Source organism: Fusarium odoratissimum, assembly GCF_000260195.1.
Source record: "Fusarium odoratissimum NRRL 54006 unplaced genomic scaffold supercont1.25, whole genome shotgun sequence".
NCBI classification, from domain to species: domain Eukaryota; kingdom Fungi; phylum Ascomycota; class Sordariomycetes; order Hypocreales; family Nectriaceae; genus Fusarium; species Fusarium odoratissimum.
The window spans coordinates 482,764-501,351 of NW_022158778.1; the positions used below are offsets into that span (position 1 = coordinate 482,764).

General features: G+C 50.0%; 6 protein-coding genes across 15 annotated transcripts; 3 read left to right on the top strand and 3 right to left on the bottom strand.

The window, feature by feature from the left end:
• The first annotated feature begins 32 nt into the window (after positions 1–32).
• FOIG_12256 (uncharacterized protein) lies at positions 33–5,023 on the top strand. Its single transcript, XM_031213130.1, has 2 exons — positions 33–1,813; positions 1,896–5,023. The coding sequence occupies exons 1-2, from the start codon at positions 1,175–1,177 to the stop codon at positions 4,512–4,514; spliced, it is 3,258 nt and encodes a 1,085-aa protein (XP_031057426.1). The 5' UTR covers positions 33–1,174; the 3' UTR covers positions 4,515–5,023.
• On the bottom strand, positions 238–6,531 carry FOIG_12257 (60S acidic ribosomal protein P0). Of its 2 annotated transcripts, XM_031213132.1 has the most exons (4): positions 6,242–6,531; positions 5,425–6,185; positions 5,154–5,374; positions 238–4,956 (listed from the first exon to the last, which is right to left on the bottom strand). In XM_031213132.1, the coding sequence occupies exons 1-3, from the start codon at positions 6,413–6,415 to the stop codon at positions 5,368–5,370; spliced, it is 942 nt and encodes a 313-aa protein (XP_031057428.1). In that variant the 5' UTR covers positions 6,416–6,531; the 3' UTR covers positions 238–4,956; positions 5,154–5,367. The 2 variants fall into 2 exon arrangements, with proteins under 2 accessions (XP_031057428.1, XP_031057427.1); XM_031213131.1 differs by having other exon boundaries at positions 238–5,374.
• A 118-nt stretch (positions 6,532–6,649) lies between these two features.
• FOIG_12258 (uncharacterized protein) lies at positions 6,650–8,681 on the top strand. Its single transcript, XM_031213133.1, has 3 exons — positions 6,650–7,321; positions 7,375–8,064; positions 8,114–8,681. Exons 1-3 carry the CDS (start codon positions 6,780–6,782, stop codon positions 8,520–8,522), a joined length of 1,641 nt encoding a protein of 546 aa, XP_031057429.1. The 5' UTR covers positions 6,650–6,779; the 3' UTR covers positions 8,523–8,681.
• A 166-nt stretch (positions 8,682–8,847) lies between these two features.
• FOIG_12259 (DnaJ like subfamily A member 2) lies at positions 8,848–11,444 on the bottom strand. 7 transcript variants are annotated; one of them, XM_031213135.1, is made up of 5 exons: positions 10,892–11,444; positions 10,638–10,736; positions 10,513–10,582; positions 9,637–10,461; positions 8,848–9,587 (listed from the first exon to the last, which is right to left on the bottom strand). In XM_031213135.1, the coding sequence occupies exons 2-5, from the start codon at positions 10,671–10,673 to the stop codon at positions 9,268–9,270; spliced, it is 1,251 nt and encodes a 416-aa protein (XP_031057431.1). In that variant the 5' UTR covers positions 10,674–10,736; positions 10,892–11,444; the 3' UTR covers positions 8,848–9,267. The 7 variants fall into 7 exon arrangements, with proteins under 7 accessions (XP_031057431.1, XP_031057436.1, XP_031057435.1 ...); XM_031213140.1 differs by having other exon boundaries at positions 9,637–10,582; XM_031213139.1 differs by having other exon boundaries at positions 10,513–10,736.
• Positions 11,445–11,645: 201 nt separating this feature from the next.
• On the top strand, positions 11,646–17,777 carry FOIG_12260 (uncharacterized protein). Of its 3 annotated transcripts, XM_031213142.1 has the most exons (6): positions 11,646–12,193; positions 12,253–12,294; positions 12,363–12,878; positions 12,961–13,913; positions 13,962–13,986; positions 14,038–14,343. In XM_031213142.1, the coding sequence occupies exons 3-6, from the start codon at positions 12,782–12,784 to the stop codon at positions 14,307–14,309; spliced, it is 1,347 nt and encodes a 448-aa protein (XP_031057438.1). In that variant the 5' UTR covers positions 11,646–12,193; positions 12,253–12,294; positions 12,363–12,781; the 3' UTR covers positions 14,310–14,343. The 3 variants fall into 3 exon arrangements, with proteins under 3 accessions (XP_031057438.1, XP_031057437.1, XP_031057439.1); XM_031213141.1 differs by having other exon boundaries at positions 13,962–17,777; XM_031213143.1 differs by having other exon boundaries at positions 12,961–14,343.
• On the bottom strand, positions 12,362–17,930 carry FOIG_12261 (uncharacterized protein). Its single transcript, XM_031213144.1, has 2 exons — positions 16,697–17,930; positions 12,362–16,643 (listed from the first exon to the last, which is right to left on the bottom strand). The coding sequence occupies exons 1-2, from the start codon at positions 17,164–17,166 to the stop codon at positions 14,684–14,686; spliced, it is 2,430 nt and encodes an 809-aa protein (XP_031057440.1). The 5' UTR covers positions 17,167–17,930; the 3' UTR covers positions 12,362–14,683.
• Between the last annotated feature and the right edge of the window lie 658 nt (positions 17,931–18,588).

The following is an 18,588-nucleotide window of genomic DNA, read 5'->3' on the forward strand; positions in this document are numbered from 1 at the left end:
TGCATACCGGCAGGTCTGTCTCCAGGCATGATCGATTGCTTTAGAGGGAACCAGACCCTGTAGATCTCGGAAAAGCCGCGAATCGCCATGCATTAGCTACCGTCGTTCGAGGGCGATGACTCTCGACTGTTTACTCACACGTTGTTCGCGAAGACCCGGGTCCCTCTCGTTGGTCAACGCCTCCATGGTCAGATTCCTTCCGTTTCATGGCTACATGTGCTGTTCGCTTGTGGGCTCTGGCGCTGTCCATCTCCGTAAAATCTCTGGAGTACCTTGTCATAAAGTCCCTGGATCATCCATCAGGATCGGAATTATAAGTCGGGGGGGTTCTACTATTACCGAACGTTCTTTTCCTCATTCGTTACCTGAAGATGAGGAGATTTTGTGGTTGCCGACCCTAGTAATAAAAATTGTTGACAATTGTGTCCCATTAAACAAGGTGATAGTTATGACAGTCCGCAGTGGTGTTTCTATGCTCGTCGATGCAGATTTGGTCTCTCAGATGAAGCTGTTACACTGACTCCCACTCCTGGGCTCGGTGCGATCGATTTTGATTTACCTACCTAGGTAGGGATCTTCTTTTCCTTTTTCTTCTTCACCGATATATCCCATAACGCTCATATCCGCTGTTCCCCACATGGAACAACCAGAAACTACAGAGAATTTGAAGCTGCTGTCTACCCAGCGCAAGCTGTAACTCACCGATTGTGTTCTATTCTTGTGCCCTATTAGCAAATCGCATTGGTTCCATAAATTGATTTACGATACTCGGAGCCACTTTTTGATGGCCCATGCTGCTGTTTTCCTCGCTATTACACCTTACCTACCTTAGTTTCGAGCATCTCGCACCAGCGGGGTTGTATGGGAATGCTCTTCTCTTTCTCCTGTCATCATATGAGTTCTGCATGATCCTTCCATTAATCACCATACCATTCCTTGTTCAGAGCCACCATTTTGCACGCCAGATCTTGCTTCTATTGTCGACAGCCTCGGGCCCCGCAGCAAGCATTAGTTAATTAAAGCTGGAGTGTTGGTTGATGAACGACCCCTCTTGAGCTGTTCTCAAATCAGGAATTGGCCTGAAGCCTTGCTTGCTGGATACTTCAAACATCCATTCGTTGCATAAACACCACCGCCACTGCAACAGCCCATCCCGTCTCCATGTTCCAGCCGTATGGTGCCCCCAGTGTTCGGCATCCGCCATCTGCGGCCCTTGGCATCACCATCAGCTTCAACTTCAACTTCCAGGTCTATCTCTGTGCCTGCCTCTTCTTCAGCTTCAGCTTCTAGCTCCGTGCTCAAGGCGGCCACATTTGTTGTTTCTAATGCTGCAGCAATAGTAGGAGCTCCTTCACCTAAAGCTTCTGCCATTTCTCATGGACACTGTCATATTGAGCACTCACTATACCATGGCTTCTCTATCCGCTCATTCCAACATCCACCATCTCCCCATCGTCCTCTCCAAGCCAGGGGTAAAAAGACCACCACCACCATAAAGCTCTCCGATTTGCCTCAGGGGCTTATTCAACCGAAGCCAGTATCTCCTCTACCAACGTCATCGTCAGTTTCATCTCCCCACGATGAGTCGACAGAGGCTTTGCCGCTCCCGCTGCCGCCATTACCCCAAGATCCTCCCGCGTATCCCACCGTGCTGCTTCAAGCCCGCCAGAACATGCTCAAGTTTGATAACTGTGTGTTGCTGACGCGAGTGGGCGGTTTCTATGAGCTCTACTTTGAGCACGCTGAGGAGTACGGGCCCCTGTTAAACATCAAGGTAGCTAACAAAAAGACAAATGCTGGTCATGTCCCCATGGTATGTTTATTAATACCCTCTACCTTGACGCTATCTTTTCATCTTCTGGTTCAATATCTCACCATCATCACCCGTCTTATAGGCAGGTTTCCCCTTCTTCCAGCTCGATCGTTTCCTCAAAATTCTCGTTCAAGATCTCGGTCGCCATGTCGCGATCGCTGAGGAGTATCCAAACTCTCCCACAGCGAAGGTCAGGTCAGGTGGGTTGATGCATGATCGTCGAGTTGCTCGTATCATTACTCCCGGAACTCTAATAGATGAGAATTTTATGGATCCATATGCCAACAACTACGTGATGGCGATTCATATAGACCCAGGCACCAAAGCCACAAATACCATCACTAATGTAAAGGCCGTTATCGGCCGAGTGGCAGGTTCAGAAGGAGGACTAGGGGGCCAAGGACCCGAATCAGCCCACCCAGCACCATCAGCTGTTGGCGTTGGCCGAGGTGCTGGACAGTCTCAGGGGTTCCGAGACGCCGTGCCACTCGGCCTGGCATGGCTTGATCTCTCAACTGGTTACTTCTGCACCCAAGAAGCCAATCTTGCATCCTTACCGACGATCTTGTCCCGACTATGCCCGCGCGAGCTTCTCCTAGACCAGGCACTGCAGTCCTGCCCTGACAATGGCCTATCTGACCTCCTCGCTGAGGATCGTCACATCATCTCATACGCACCCCGCCCGCATGATTCTTCGCTGTTTCATCCGGAAAACTGGACGCCCATGCTGGAGTGTGCCCTAGCTGAACATGAAGCATCCGCCTTCTCGCCAGCTGAGGTACACGCTGCCGGCTTCCTTCTTGGTTATGTCAAGGATCGGCTGCAAGGCATGAGTATGAAGTTGCAACCTCCGCTAAGGAACAAAGACATGCAGGTCATGGCTGTCGATAAAAATAGCATGCGTGCTCTTGAGATCAAGCAAACCATTCGTGATGGTGTGTTCCGGGGTAGTTTGCTGCATGCCATTCGTCGCACTGTTACTAAAAGCGGTGCTCGACTTCTCAACGAGTGGTTGAGTGCACCGTCCACGTCTCTTGAGCTCATCACTAGTAGACAGGATCTCGTCACCCGCTTTATCGACGATGTAAACCTGAGTGACTCCGTAATCCTCTTGTTGCGTAGGAGTCACGACTCTCAGCGCCTCGTTCAGAAGTTCACACTTGGCCGTGGCGATGCTGATAACCTCCTCGATTTGGCCAGTACTATCGATGCGACCAAGGATATCGTGAATCTCTTGAAAAGGGCGAACGCTGCATCTCGCAAGTCAGAGCACCACTGCCTAACTTCATTGATATCTCGAATCAGTCTCACGCAGCCCCTGAAACTTTCCCAGCGCATCAGAGATGCAATTGATGAAGAAGGTATCGAGTTACAGCATGAGGTCCAAGACTCCGAGGCCAGCCAGATGTTAGCCCTTGCTGAAAATGTCGTTAGCAACGAAGGTTCACAGGACGATGCGGCATCTCTTCCTAAGGGCAAGCGAAAACGGCCCGTCAGTATTCGGGATTATTACGCCGAAGAGAATGGAGCTTGGATCATGAGACCTGCTGCGAGCCCAAACTTGACAAAGCTTCACACTGATCTCGCGACTTTGACAGGAGAGAAAGCGACACTCAACGAGACCCTCCGCGAAAGCCTCAATGCTCCAAGTTTATCCCTTAAGTGGACACCTGGCCTTGGCCACATTGCCCATATCAAGGGCAAAGACGCTCGAAATCTCGCTGATGTACAAGCTCTGTCCTCGAGCCGTTCTACGCGATCTTTTCACATATCCGAATGGACACTTCTCGGGCAGCGTATGGACCAAGTTCGCGCCCAGATTCGTGCTGAAGAACAAGCCGTGTTCTACTCCCTTCGAGAGCTTGTCGTCAAAAATCTTGTCAAGCTGCGCCGTAATGCCGCCGTCCTCGATGAACTTGACATCACAACCTCCTTCGCTAAGTTGGCTCGCGAGCAGAACCTCGTCCGGCCCGTGCTGAACAATACGACTAGTCATACCATCATAGGCGGCAGACATCCCACTGTTGAGGGCGGCCTATTTGAGCAGGGTCGAAGTTTTGTGAGGAACGACTGTCTGGTTGGATCACCAACTGACGGCCGGATCTGGTTGATCACAGGTCCCAACATGGCCGGTAAAAGTACGTTTCTACGCCAGAATGCTCTCATCACGATCTTGGCCCAGATCGGTTGCTACGTGCCTGCATCATACGCAGAACTAGGGATTGTGGATGCTATCTTTAGCCGAGTGGGCTCAGCTGACAACCTCTACCGCGATCAAAGCACATTCATGGTTGAGATGCTGGAAACAGCAGCTATCCTCAAGCAGGCAACACCGCGGTCTTTCGTCATCATGGATGAGATCGGTCGAGGTACCACGCCAGAGGACGGTACAGCTGTCGCCTTTGCATGCCTGCATCACCTCGCGACCGTCAACCAATGCCGCACCCTTTTTGCGACACACTTCCACTCTGTAGCCGACTTGGCTCAAGAAGAGGGGTTGTGTCCAGCTGAGGCAGGTGTTGTTCAGACATATTGCACCAATGTAGTCGAGGATGGTGAGGGAGGTTTCTTCTACAATCACAAACTTCAGAGAGGTATTAACCGACAAAGCCACGCACTGAAAGTTGCAAGGCTTGCTGGGCTACCGGATCGAGCCATTGAGGTAGCGAAACGTGCCTTGAAACAAGATAACTTCATATAGGTGACTTTTGGTAGGTATTGATGGTGAAGTCGCGCCTCTCGCAGTGAGGGGCGGCAGGCAGGGCCAATAACAAAGATTTAAAGACTTCATGATATCTTCTTGCAAGCCAATCGCATCCAAAGCTCATCAATTTATGAGATAACGAAAAGTAAGACAAATTACAAGGCGTGAGAATGCAATGGATAGTATTGATCGATATTGGTCTATCGTCAAACTCTAATCCGTGCCTGGATAATGTAATAGGAGTTCTAAACTTCCAATTATAATATAATATTAGGCTATAGGAAGATTAACTAGGAGTCCAAGTTTTTTCCTGGTACACATGGTTAGGTATTACCATTCTTCTCATATCCTACAGTTTAGCTAGGCTATTGGATTCATTTAAGAAACATGCACGGACATCACACCATGGAAGCTTGAGAACAATCGAGGGCGTGGAGACCTGTATGATTTGACCATTAGCTTTGATACTCTCAAAAAACAACTTGTCAAAATAAAATGATTGTGATACGTGTCCGTCATAGGGTGGTGATGTGTGTGTCATCAGGAGATTCAGGGTTAAAAAGCTCTTGAACAATTTATATAATCATCCGGAAATGTAAAGAGGAAAAAAGAAAGTTTGGTGTTTGTCTGACTAACCTTTTTGAATATCGCACTCAATCAGCAGAGCTGCATTAGTCGGTTTGGTAAAAGCTTTCACTCGCATGTTGAGGCCTGGAATTTGATTCGTAACCGTCGCGACAGATTCAATTGTCCAGCAGACGATCTATGTGCCCCTTTTTTAAGATACATAAGTCGTAAACCCAACCAAAGTCCTGGAAGGCGGTCGTACATCCTGTTGATGTGACTACATTTAGTCGCTGCAAATTCGTTAGCTATGTTCACAATACATTGGAAGGGGTTCACATACAAGAGACCGCCGAAGCCCTCCTCGTCCTCGTCCTCCTCCTCGGACTCATCCTTCTTCTCAGCCTCAGCAGGGGCGGCAGCGCCACCAGAAGCGGCAGCGGCAGGAGCGGCGGAAGCGTAAGCATCGGGGTTGGCAATGCGGTCCTTGAGCTCCTCAATCTCGGGCCAGGTGATCTCGGTGGAGATGGCAACAGCAAGAACCTTCTTGTAGCTGTTGACAACGGAGTGGAGAACCGAAGGCAGGGTAGGGAAGTTCAGAGCCAGAGAGATGGTGGCAATGGTGGCAATAGCCTGAGACAGAGTCTTGAGGAGCTGCTCCTCACCGACGTCGAGAACGCTGGGAGGGAAAGACTGGCCCTGGTCGTAGACCTGAGAGATACCCATACCGTAGGTGAAGGGAGAGATGTTAAGCATGTTGAGCAGGGTGGCCTCGGAGGGACCGACCTTGGAGCCGGCCTCAACGAGCTTGAGATCAGTGGTGATTTCAATGGTACCACGGGCAATCTTGGTGGGGACACCGAGGGCCTGGAAGAAAGAGGTCTTTCCAGGCTCCATACCAGTGTTTCCAGCAGGAACCCAGACATCGGCAGGGGCGAGAGCACCGGCACGAGCAGGAGCAGCGACCTTGTTGGCGAGGATGATGTCACGGACCTCCTTAAGGTCGTCGTTGGTGAAGACGAAACCAACGTTGCCCTTGACGTGGGGGAGGAGACGCTCGTACTCGGGGGAGTCGGGGATGAAGGTCTTCAAGGCTCGGCGAACCTGGTGACATCGTTAGCAATCGGAGGGTGTCTTCTTCCTCGAAGAAAGGGACGCACCATGGTGTTCTTGCCCATGAGGACAACACCCTTGCTTCGGAGAGCCTGTCGGATCTCGTGCATCTGCTGGGAGCTGACATTGTCAACCTCAACGATGAAGATGGAGTTGTAGGCCTCGAGCAAGCCCTTGAGCTTGTCGAAATAGTTGGCCTTGTTCTCAGACTTGCCCCCCATATCTTCTTATTTTTCTGAAGGCAGGTTATTTAAGGGCAAGGGGTATCGTAAAATGGAAATTGGAGGTTGATGAAGATGTTGATGAAGACAAGAAAACTCTTTTGGCGGCAGCTTTCAGAAAATGTAATGTGTGCTTGCAAGCCAATTCGCTTAGGGCATGGAGGGGCTAGTCTTCTTTGGGTGCAAGGTGGGGTACCAAGCAATCCTAGATGAAGGTACATTCTCAATGTATCTTTTCTATCACATCCATGAAAGTGGAACTTAGAAGAGTCTGATTTGAGCTATCACCGAGCAATTGCTCTAGTATCAAATCTCATCAATTTGATATCTAATCCTCAATCAAACTCACAGGGGCTCAGACGTCATGAAATTTCCCTTCAACGTTGTCCACGTCAGTGGAAATGTTCTCTTTGCTGCTCGAGGAGGCAAGATTCATTCCTTTAGCCTTGAGGATGGATCTCACCTCTCAACATGGAAACATCCAGATGTTGACAAAGTAGACGCGGCAGTTAAGGCTATTTCAGGTGACATCTTAACTGGGAATCCCGTGACAAAGACTCATATCGCCGAGGAAGAAGATGGGAATGGTCCCCCAGCTAAGAGACAAAGAACTGAAGAGCCAAAAGATGAGACAGCTCCTACCAAGCCAGAGGTCCAAGAGGATACTCAAATCTCTGAGGAAATGAAAAGCGAGGGCAAAAAGAAGGGTGGAAAGAAGAGCAAGAACAGACAAAATCAGCAACGAGCAAAGGATCACAACATCTCACGAGTACCCGATCGCCCAGTCATTACGCATCTGACAAGTACTCCTGATAGCTCCCATATCTTGGCTATCACTGGGCATGACAAGGCCATCTGGGTCTTTGAGAATGATGGGAAAGCCTCCCTCAACCAAATCAGCAAACGGTAAGCTCATATGAAAAAACAACTCATCAGCCCTTATGCTAATTCTGGGCCAGAACTCTTCCCAAACGCCCCAGTGATGTGGTTATTGGACCAGACTCTCAGATTGTTGTCGCTGATAAATTTGGAGATGTTTACTCTCTACCTCTCCTCTACGATCCTACTCTCCAGATTGCTTCAACCCCTGCCCCCGCCAAACCGGCTTATAAACCATCTGCCAATACTACAACCGTTCACTCGAAGCGCAACCTGCGAGCTCTTCAAGAGCAGCAAAGGCAGATGGAGCTTTCTACGCGGACCAAAAACGACAGCAATTCCAAAGCCGAAGGTCCAGACTTTGAGATCACTCTACTGCTTGGCCATGTTTCTATGCTTACTGCACTCGCGATCGGTGAGAGTGAGGGTCGGCGATACATTCTTACTGCCGACCGTGATGAACATATTCGGGTGTCAAGATACATTCCTCAGTCGTATGTCATCGAGGGTTTCTGCTTTGGTCACACAGAGTTCATCAGCTCCATGGTCATTCCAGCCTCGCGTGGCGATGTTCTTGTGTCGGGCGGTGGTGATGAGGACTTGTTCGTCTGGGATTGGAAATCAAACAAGCTCCTCTCCAAAATCAGCATCTTGTCTTTAGCTCAAAAGATATTGCCCGAGATTACAAAGGTAGCTGTGTCTGGGCTTTACAGCCTGGTATATCCACATGGTGGCTCGGATCTTGTTTATATTCTCGCCATATGTCAGGAGTAAGTGTATTATCCATTGATGACCTATGACGCAACTCACATTGATTAGCATTTCGGCCATCTTTTCATGGCAACTCACCAAAAATCACGCCCTTAATCACCCAGCTATTATCCAGCTTCCCGGCAAGCCCCTCAGCCTCTCTATCAAGCCCGCCAACGGCGATGAAGCACCCAAGATCGTCGCTGCTCTGGACCCCAGTGATCCTACGCAAGCAAGAAGCCTGGCTGTCTACTCACTTACCATGACTGATGAGAAGCTCGCCACAAGCACAATAGCTTCGGTGAATGACGACGATATCGAAAACGCCGAACTTAATGTCGATGAGAAAATCGTGAGGAGTCTTTTGTATAACACCGAACCTTTAAGAAAGCAGGCCACGGAACGGGAAGAAGAAAGGGGTGAGGAGCAGGTGCCCGAAGACCAAATGATGGAAGAGGCTGGGCCTGCTGAGGAGTAATAAGAATGTACCAAAAGTAATAGAAAAGAAATTAATTTTTCAGTACCACAATGGACAAAGGGTCATTTCCACAACCCTACAAAGACGAGTTTATCACCGAGGCAGGTACGCCTAGACTAGTCGAGTATCTAGTGCATAGGGAATGAGGCAATGTGCTCGAGGTCTTCATTAGGTATGTGCTATTTCCAATCACGCTTCAACCAAACGCAAGCCCTCGTCACAGGCAATGTACTAGGCACTTAGCAACTAGGACAAATCTTGCGAGTATGTGGACCAAGAATCTTTTTGAAGCTTTGACAGTTCCTGGGTCCACTTGTCTGGTCACGTATGCTTTACAGGTTTCGCCAACCAATATTAGAATAACAAACAAATCATCATGTTCATGGTCTACGTCTGCTACTACCAAATTCATTTGAATCGTCTATGTCCTCAAAACGCCAACCAAGCCTGATCGAATGCTCCTCCACCTTCACTAACCCCTCAAACACGATCGTTCGGGGTTCAACTCAGGTGCCCACTCAACTGCACCTTATCCCCAGCACCACGCTCGCTCACAATCCCTAGAAGACCGTATCCTCTGCTAATTTTGGTATCATTGAACGATTAAGCGACGTCGCCAACAAGGACTGACGTCCACCCTCAGCTGCACTGTCTCTGACTAAGACTGTGGATGTGCGAAATGCCCTATTGATGTGGTTATGGCACTCGCCGTGTGTGTTTATTGCGCCGCTCTCTTTCGACTAGCTTACTGCGAGGCGCACTGCACACGCTCACCGCCGGGATGGCCATCCTCGTCATCTTCGTCCATCATACCGTCGGAGTTGCCAAATACTCTGTTCTGGGTTGTGTTATCCAGATCCTCAAGACTGGCGGGTTCGGACATGGCGTCGCCGGGAGGTGCGTTTTGCGTGGCGGGTGGGAGAACCTTGCGGAGGGTCTCGAAAACTTCGGGATCTTCGGTCCAGTTCTTCTCGGGGAACTTCACGTTGAACTTGATGTACATGTTGCCGAAGTCGTGATGCCTGGGAGAAGGCATACCTTGGCCGCGAACCATCTTGACAGCGTCTAAAGCAGTTAGCTTACGGTTGTTGAGCGCGTTATAGTGAGTACATACCTTGAGAAATAGCCTCGCCAGGAAGAATATCAATGGCAAGCCATCGGTCGTCGAGGTGCTCGATGTAGATGGTACCACCAGCCAGAGCTGTAACAAGCTCAATGTCGCAGTTGTAAAGAAGGTCGTCATCCCGGCGAGTAAAGCGGGCATGGGGCTTCTGCTCAATCTCGAAAACGACATCGCCAGCCTGGACGCCAGGCGCTTGGTCACCCTCACCTCGGAACTCAACCTTGGTGCCGCTGCGAACACCCTTGTCGACGTGAACGTGGAGGACCTTGCGGTCGACGGTGGTCTTCTTTCCATTGCACTGCTTGCAGCGATCCTTCTCCTTAATGATCTCGCCCTCTCCGTTGCAGTCAGGGCAGACAGTCTGGAAGCGCTGGATCATGGGGCCCATTTGGCGCATCATCGTCTTCATGCCATGGCCGTCGCAGCCAGTGCATCGCTTGACAGCACCCTCCTTGCCACCGAGACCCTCACACTTGGGGCAAATAATCGACCGTTGGAGAGCAAGCTTCGAGATCTTACCTCGGTAGATATCTTCCAAGGTAACCTTGTGGGTGTGGTGGATGGTGCGGGCCTTGGGGGGGCCACGGTTCATACCACCACCGCCAAACATGCCGCCCATGCCACCGAAACCACCACCACCGAAGAACTGAGCAAACAGGTCCTCAGCGGCCATTCCACCACCGCCGGCACCTCCCTCGAGGCCGGCCTCACCATACTGATCGTAGATCTGTCGCTTCTGAGAGTCGGAGAGAATTTCGTAGGCGTGAGAGATTTCCTTGAACTTCTCTTCGGCATCGGGGTTGTGTGCGTTCTTGTCTATGTTGCATTAGGCATGTTGAACTGACTAGAGGGTCTTGGGATACATACCAGGGTGGTACTTGAGGGCTCCGACCTTGTAAGCCTTCTTCAGTTCCTGCTCAGTAGCAGTAGGGGCAACCTGTGATCCAGTTTAGCAGTTGTTCGAGGTTTGTTCGGGGATCGATAGAACATACGCCCAAGGTATCGTAATACTTGGTTTCCTTGACCATTGTGTCGGTTGTTCGAGTTGTGTTTTGTTATCGCAGGGTCCAAGATAACAGGGGAGGCGAGGACTGTTGTTGAATATTAGTAAAGCCCAGACAAGGCAAACAAAGACGCAGATTTTCACGCGCGCAACAACAATATGATGGGCAAAGAAGATGAATTATGACAACATCATACACCGAGCATCCGGCACAGGGAGAAGACAGTGTTCTTATATGCGTACCTTGTTCGCCAAAGGGTGTATCTCGAGTCTCCCGACGGCGGGGCTGCGCTGCGGCGAGTTTGAACGGGTTTGGGTCTCTAAAATTCGATTCGAATAAGTGGAGGGGGGAAAGAGGCGATCGATAAGAGCGCTGGAATTCGCAAATGTCAAAACAGAGGGGAGTTTATCCCACTGAAAAGAAGAGAGAAAAGTGTCTCAAACAAAAACGTCAGAGTCAAATGTCAAGTTCAAATCGAGTCGAGAATAGGCGCTGAGACTTGAATTTGGATTGAGCGGACGGGTTTTGAGATGGAAGAAGGGGAGGCTGCAGCACAGTCGCGCCTCATGGAATTGTGTGGAAGAATGTAGATTCTGTGGCGGTGCTGATAATGCATGACCTGCGTCTTAGTGCGTCGTAGTAGTAACCACAACCACACTGGCGGGCGGGCTATAGGAGTCAGGTCTCAGAGGAAGGTTGTGACGCGGCAAAAGGGGGGGAAAACCTGTTGGAAACCAAGACAAATTTACATTTTCGTTTTTCTGTATCTTTCCGCACCTTCTTCTAGAGTCTGTTTGGATTTTCCAGGGGCTTCTACACACTCCAAAGCCCATCCCAAGGCCACACTGTAAGCATCCGATACTAGCAACTACCTGCTTACACCCATAACACCGAACAAACAACCTACCTACCTTACCTACACGCCCCATGCCTCAACAGGCGTCATACAAGGCTGTGTAGGTACCTCACTAACAGACCTCCCCTGCAAGGCGTCCCCAGGACCCCTCCAAAAGGCCCCTAGGGCCCTTCCTGCAGTGGCCAAAAGTTCTTCGATTTTTTTCTCTCGAGCCGCAGGGTCCGATTTAGGACCCCACAACCCGACCCTGATGCTCCTGTCCGGGCATGCAGCGTGTTGCACTGATTCGCTCACTCTTCGCCTCCTCAAAAAAGCCTGCCCGGCATCCCCTGTCACCGCGGAAGCTGGAATACCTGACTCGGAGGGCGCATGACAGTTTATGGTTTGATACCGTTAGATTCTCTACATTATTCGAAACGATGTGTCTATAAATGGTCACTATGGACGTCAAGTCGCGTGCTTTGTCCCGAGCCTGGAAACTTCCACCACCCTCTCTTAATGAACTGGGGTACCCGAAGTACATATTGTTTGTTGTACAACAAACCCTGTGTCCTACCTCCCTGACCATGCAGAATTGAATAATGAGATTCCACAGAACATTGACATGTGAGATAATGACCAGGCTTCTCTCGGACGATGAAGCAACCCATGGGATTCCACGAGTCTCCAGTCTCGTCTTTCAAGCAACGTCAGTTTTGGCCCAAGTACTGTTGTACCGTAGACTTTTCTGATCTGATTTTATGAAAGATTAGGGCACCCTTCAGAAAGCAGAAAACTTCTAATCCAGAGGTAAGATATCAGAAATAATAGGCACTCTAAGCCTACCCTAAACTTACCTAAGTCTTCTTGTGATCTAGGATAGGTAGACATCTTGAAAGTTGCTTTGCCTTCCCTAAGGTGCCTTGGAGTACCTAGAGCCTCATGAACTCTTTGGGGGATACGGTAGAATCAGTAAAATGATTAGTGTGATTGGTCAATAAACCACTACTGCTTTATGGAAGTCTAAAAGTGGGACCGTTTAACTCACAACCTTACCTCCGTGTTCATGGACTGAAGCATCAACAACTAATCTTGTTGTTGTGACTTAAAAAAACATTTCAACACCTTTGAACGACAAGAAGCCAATATTGAACGGAAGAAACTGTACGGCCCTAAAAACTCAAAAGGAATTAAAAAACTCGACCTCCTTGGCATCGCAGTTATCATCATCTTTCTTATCTGCTGCGTCAGTTCCACATCTGCTTACCCTAATCTCAACTCGTTGTCATGGAATATTATGGGTGAGACCACAAAGATCCAGAAGGGCAAGGTGTCAGCCAACCGCAATAGCGAGGCACGCCGTGAGCAGAACCGTCTTGCCAGCCGAAACTATCGTATGTACTTTTGCTGATCTGAAGTTGCACGATATATCGGCGGAGCTTGATCGTACTAACACTGTCAACCTTGGTATCACAGGCGAAAAGCGGAAACAGAAACTGGCCCTGCTAAATGAGCTTTTGGAGCCCAGTAACCTTTCTAGTATCACCGGTAATGGTCATATAGATGATGTTCCGGGTCCCAGTGGTTCGAGTGACACCGGCGCTCCTCCATTGCAAGGCCAAACATTGTCTAGCGCCCCTCTGACTAACCATCTCATACCATTGGATCTTAATAGATTCGATGGCACTGGACCTTATTTTGTGCCGCAAACTTGGGAAGATTTTACCCAGGAGTCGGTTCCAACGGTCATTTCTAACCAACTGGTACCGGAATTTCTGCCAGTACTTAACAAAGGCAACCCTCCCAGCCTTGGATCTCACGACCAGTGGGAAGATGTCATGCCTGGGCTTATACAACAATCCTCAACGTTTACAGGCCAACCCCCAGCAGACTACATGGGCTATAGGGCCATAGAAGAAGTCTTTGAGGATAGTCCAGACTCTGACCACAGCAGCTCTCAAGGAGCCTCAAGCAATGACGATGGTTCCCTGAAAGACGTCCTATACGGTGTAGAGAGCCTCAGCATTGAACAGAAACGATCTCTTCTTCGTCATCTACAACAAGATATCCGAGGACCGAAATCTCCGTCTTCTTCACAAAACATACTGCATCAGACTCCTGGTCAACTTCAAGCTATCCAATTTGCCAAAGCATTGTACAAGACAGCAAATGCGAGACCATCGCTTTTCCCAGCACAATACACAATGGAGCCGGGGATATTTGGTGCAATATTCGCAAACTGCTACGCTCTCGGTATGCGGGGTGTAGACGAGATACTCCATGATAATGGTTGCAGTGTGTTCTCTGTTACCCCGGACGAAGGCCACCATCCATCAAAACTGTCCTTTGTGAAGTCAAGATTCCTGGATGTATCATCTGATCTTCAACCGATTGAGAAACAGTTAACGTTTGGACATCATCCTTATATTGTGTGTTAGTATGAACGACTTCATGCTCTTGCGTACTAATGCAGCTAGGATGTTATTCCGTTCAAAATCTTCCGTGAGAATCTCATCACCGTTCTCGATCAAGATCCTAATGCCATTGATGAAGGGGCTCTGTGCCATGATATTCTTTCCGGCGGTTTCACATGCTGGGGAGCTGGGAGGAACTCACATGGTATGGGTGCAGGTGTGCCGTGGGACTCACGTAGTTGGGAGCCCAGTATATGGTTTTTAATGAAGTATCGTGCTTTAGCAGGTGAGTGGGATGGTGAGCTGTGGAAGAGTGCTCGGTGGTGGCATAGTGCTCGAGGGGAGAGAATACAAATATCGCAAGAAATAAATATAGGCAGCAACATGTTTCAAGGTACACCAAGGCGATAGATAATACACAACTGCTGACTTCACATTACCAAGGAATATTGACCAAAAAACAGTCTGATATACCATGTCATATAGTATTACAAGAAAGTGCTACAAGACAGGTTGAGGATATAAAACACGAGTAAGGATATGGTATCACGAAAAGTGCCTTACCAGACAAAGACCAGGCATTCAAAACCTGACTGCCGACCCAAGCTTCGAAAATAAGAACATGAAAAGGGGATACACGCATGAGGCGATTTTCATCACGCCCCTTTACACCAAGCATAGTTTAATGGTCCTTCGCAAGGCTTCAAGAAAAGCCGCGCTGATGCTCGTTCCAATGGTTCTCCAACATGCTATGCGTTATGAAAACAAATATTTGAATTTGGCCCTCAAAAGGCATCCTCGAAGGGGCAATCCACGCTGTCATGGCCGTCACGCTCACATAGAGCACACCACTTCTCGGGGTCCATGATGCCACTCTCCTTGCCAGCAACGGGGCCTGACTCCATGGGGTTCGGCATGATCTTAACTGCAGGAGAGGGAGGTCCGGCATTCTTGAGTCTGAATGGCGTGAGAGGCGCAGGGGCATCATCACCTGTAGGGGTATGAGGCTTAAGCTCCTCGCGGCTGGCCTTCTTGATGGCCTTGGACTCGCCGTTGGTCTTAGCACCATCAGGACCGAACATGTTGGTGCAGGTTAGGATGTCGTGACCGTTAGTCTCACAGATCTCACACCAGAGGGTGCTAGTCTCAGTAGCATTGGAGTAGTCGTCACTCTCTGGCATTGTGTCGAGGGTGCTGACCCGCTTATGTGTAGCGGTACTGGATCTCTTGAGGTTCTCGACTGGTCGGTTCTCCATTGCCTGAGCCATAACGACGGTGTCTCGGGAGTCTCTGAAAGAAGACCTGTTGGCTGCTGTACCGTTCTGACGGATTGATTCAAGCTCCTTCTCGAGTTCGTCCTCGCGGCTGTTCTTCTTTTCAAGGAGAGATTGGAGCTCAGCAACTTGTCGCTCGAGATTGTCGCGCGCGATCTTATTCGCCACAACGTCTTCGGCCATCAATGAACCAGGCCTTGGTGCAGGGGGCTTGGGCTCCCCAGGAACAGAGTCTCTGCTGAGGGAATGAATGATGGCTTTGAGGCCTCTAATCTCATCATCTTTTTGCTCAAGCTCTTTGGAAGATACTGTATGATCGCCATTTGCCGGAGGAGCTGACGAAGCCTTTTCACGTTCGCGACGCAATTCCGTCCTTGTTCGCTCAACCTCTCCGCGCAAGAACTCAACTTCCCCTCGAGCTTCTGCTTCACCCCGACGAGCGTCCTCTAAACCTTCCTCGAGTTCTTGGACCAGTTCTTCCAGTTGCTTTAGTTGGGTCGCCACAGAATCGACGTCTAGGTTACGTGACTCGAGTTCTCGAACATCGGCCATCAGCTCCTCTATCCGTTTCTCGTACACGCGCTCCGTTTCGGTGCTGGCAAGCTCCAGAGTGTCGATAGTGCTCCGGAAGTCAGCCCGATGAGCGTCAAACTCTGCTGTGAGCATGGCAATCTTGTCGTTCTTTTCTCTCAGCAGTTGGCGCAGCTGCGCTGTGTCCTTGTTGTCCCAGCTGTTTCGTTGCACCGCCGGCATGTCTGCTTGCTCCATAAGACCTTGCAGTTCAACTAAGCTACTCTCCATGTCGGCTAATGTAGCGGATTGCTCCTTTAGTTGCCGATCGCGATCTTCAATCTGTGATCGCAGCCGATCGAGTTCTTCATCATTAACGTTGATACGCGACGCAGGCCGAATCTTCATGGCGAACGACGAGACCGACCCGGAGCTTCCGTTAGTACCGGTTCGCTGGATTCCCAAAGGTGCGGGATCATCATCAAGGCCTGATATCGACCCCAAGGCTGAAGCACTTCGCGGTCCATGGCTTGGCTTCCGATCCATTCTCTGGGGTCTCTTACTCGGATCACCAGATGTACCGCGGACGCTCTGAGCGAAGCGTGACTGCGTTGGGCTCCCATACCTGGTGGGAGTTTTGGCTGGTGTTGTCATGGATGGTCTTGGGCCAGGTGTCATCTGCATCCGGCGTACAGGAGAGTCGGGCCGGGGAAGAGAAGTTCTGGGTGCTAGCTTTTGCTGAGGACTGGGAGCCCGGGCACCGGGTCCAACAGAAGCACTGAACTTGGGGAGACCAGGTGTTGGGGAAGTGTAGTTGAGTGAGTTTTGGTTGCCAGCCCGAAGTCCACCCATCGCGCCTGGTGTCATGGGAAAGGGCGGAATCGAATCGCGGCGAGGAAGAGCCTTGGCCGCTGGTAAGAAGATACCAGCGCCAGGGATTGTTGTTGTGAAGTATGATATGCTGTTGGCTACTGTCAGTGTCTGAAAACCCATGAAACACTGTATTATTCTTACCCGTCCACATCGCCATCATTTTTGCCTCGGCTAGCAAAGTCTCGGTCGAGCTCGACACCAGCAAAAACTCCCTTCTTGCCTTGCACAGGACCAACGAAACGAACAACGCCATGCATTCCACCAGGGACATCAACAATATCACCAAGTGCAACGTTCACAGCCTGTGAGCGACCGGGCGTCGTAGGAGGCATCATGTTTTGTGAGGAGTCGCTCAGGACAGTATCAACGGCGTAGCTCTCAGAAACATCGGGGATGCTGGCGAGGGAGCCTTGTGTGAGCTGGGCCAGGGAGCCTTTGCGCGGTAGAGGCGGCGGCGCGGCGCGCGAATGCGAAGCGTATGCGGACTTGAGGTTAGGGGTTGATGCAGCGCTGTTCGGTCTTCGGATAGCGCGTGAGGAGCTCCTGGGACGGAGTTTTGGAGTCGTTGGCCTATGAGGAACCGTAGATGTTGTTGTTGTAGCAGAAGGCATCTTGGGAGGCGGCAAGGCCCAGCTGGGGCCCTTATTTCGGTGTCGGGTACTGATTGCGGGCGTGTCTCATTTGTTTACACCCCACGCCGCATCTGGCAAAAAGGGGGGCAACCTTTGTTCTCGGGGAGCAACGAGCTTTTCTTGGCTGTACTAACAATATTTTTAGTTCCCGTCAGGTACCGTCGGCTTTTAGCTTTGGCTTTCGTTTTAGTGGGAATGAGCACGGGTATTGGGTACTTGATCGGCTGGTAGTCTGTTGCTGAAGAGCAGAGGTACCGACGGTTCTGAGGCGGTCGAGTGACGAAGGGTCTTGTCCAGGAGAAGCGGACCGGAGAAACTGAACGACGGAAGAAATGTGACAGGATGGACGTTGTCGCAGCGGGCAACTAGACCCGAAATTCGAAAAGGGTGAGATGGTGGGGATCCAGCGAGATGATGGGAGTAAACGTGTCTCTGGAAAAAAGAGGGGGATAGAGACAGAGGATGACAAGAGTTAGGAAGCATGCAGTTATGGGTAGGATGTATGCGTGTATATAAACAATCGACAGTTCGGATATGCAGGAGAAGTCGGCTGTCCTCAGACTCAAAGTGGAGTGAAGCTATTGACAAAGAAAGGATAGCAATAGATGAATTTGATTCAACGATGCTAGTGCCAACACCGTGAATGTTCTCGGAACAAAATAAGAGGGACTAAGTTAGATCAGAGAAAGAAATAGATGCTCTTCATCATGAGGGCAGCCGGCCCTCTTTTACTTTTCCAGTCTCCCTCAATCCTATCATCCCTCTTACCCTCAGGTTCAGGCTTTGGTTCGTTGTCACCGCTTCTAAGCCCTCTGCTGGAGGGGTTTGGACAGGGACGATACAGGGGATGGACAGGGAGACAAGCAGAGAAACCCGGGGAAGTCTGAACCGCAGCAAGGATTTTAGTGACCCACGAGAGTCTGAAAATGGTGGTGCGATGCAGTGTGATGTGATGGCCTAGGGTGTCAATGCAGCTACAGTATCCGTCTCTCTGCAGGTAATAGATAAAGGAAAGGACCTGGAGAATATCATGACTGCAGCATCAAAACAAAGAACAGTCAAGGAATAAATTCAAACGGAAAGAAAAACGCATGACTTCTCTCATGTTTAAGCTTAGTGCAAAGGAACATACTCATCATGGGCTGGCAAATCTTCTCTTTAGCATCATGCTAACCAACTCGCACACTTCCCTTGCCCATTTCAACATGTTGTCATGATGAACACCATTTGTTTACATGCAACTAAGCGTCTGTCACCACGGCATCGTCCCGCTGCCATGCATTCGCGCTGCATCAAGTGTGCCATATCCTTCACCGCCAATGGCAAACCATGTGCTGATAGTAACTTCTCCAGTTTACGCCCTTCAGCTCTAGGGGTCTCATTCGCTCCCGCATGCAACTG

Excerpts from the sequence above, each read along its gene's own strand:
- FOIG_12256 (XM_031213130.1), top strand. The coding sequence starts at position 1,175 with ATGGTGCCCCCAGTGTTCGGCATCCGCCATCTGCGGCCCTTGGCATCA. Across the intron at positions 1,814-1,895 it reads ATGCTGGTCATGTCCCCATG|GCAGGTTTCCCCTTCTTCCA; the intron begins GTATGTTTATTA and ends CCCGTCTTATAG.
- FOIG_12257 (XM_031213132.1), bottom strand. The coding sequence starts at position 6,415 with ATGGGGGGCAAGTCTGAGAACAAGGCCAACTATTTCGACAAGCTCAAG. Across the intron at positions 6,186-6,241 it reads TCATGGGCAAGAACACCATG|GTTCGCCGAGCCTTGAAGAC; the intron begins GTGCGTCCCTTT and ends CGATGTCACCAG.
- FOIG_12259 (XM_031213135.1), bottom strand. The coding sequence starts at position 10,673 with ATGGTCAAGGAAACCAAGTATTACGATACCTTGGGC. Across the intron at positions 10,462-10,512 it reads AGCCCTCAAGTACCACCCTG|ACAAGAACGCACACAACCCC; the intron begins GTATGTATCCCA and ends AATGCAACATAG. Across the intron at positions 9,588-9,636 it reads TGGCGAGGCTATTTCTCAAG|ACGCTGTCAAGATGGTTCGC; the intron begins GTATGTACTCAC and ends TAACTGCTTTAG.
- FOIG_12260 (XM_031213141.1), top strand. The coding sequence starts at position 12,782 with ATGGGTGAGACCACAAAGATCCAGAAGGGCAAGGTGTCAGCCAACCGC. Across the intron at positions 12,879-12,960 it reads TCTTGCCAGCCGAAACTATC|GCGAAAAGCGGAAACAGAAA; the intron begins GTATGTACTTTT and ends TTGGTATCACAG. Across the intron at positions 13,914-13,961 it reads TTGGACATCATCCTTATATT|GATGTTATTCCGTTCAAAAT; the intron begins GTGTGTTAGTAT and ends TAATGCAGCTAG.
- FOIG_12258 (XM_031213133.1), top strand. The coding sequence starts at position 6,780 with ATGAAATTTCCCTTCAACGTTGTCCACGTCAGTGGAAATGTTCTCTTT. Across the intron at positions 7,322-7,374 it reads CTCAACCAAATCAGCAAACG|AACTCTTCCCAAACGCCCCA; the intron begins GTAAGCTCATAT and ends ATTCTGGGCCAG. Across the intron at positions 8,065-8,113 it reads ATTCTCGCCATATGTCAGGA|CATTTCGGCCATCTTTTCAT; the intron begins GTAAGTGTATTA and ends CACATTGATTAG.
- FOIG_12261 (XM_031213144.1), bottom strand. The coding sequence starts at position 17,166 with ATGCCTTCTGCTACAACAACAACATCTACGGTTCCTCATAGGCCAACG. Across the intron at positions 16,644-16,696 it reads AATGATGGCGATGTGGACGG|CATATCATACTTCACAACAA; the intron begins GTAAGAATAATA and ends AGTAGCCAACAG.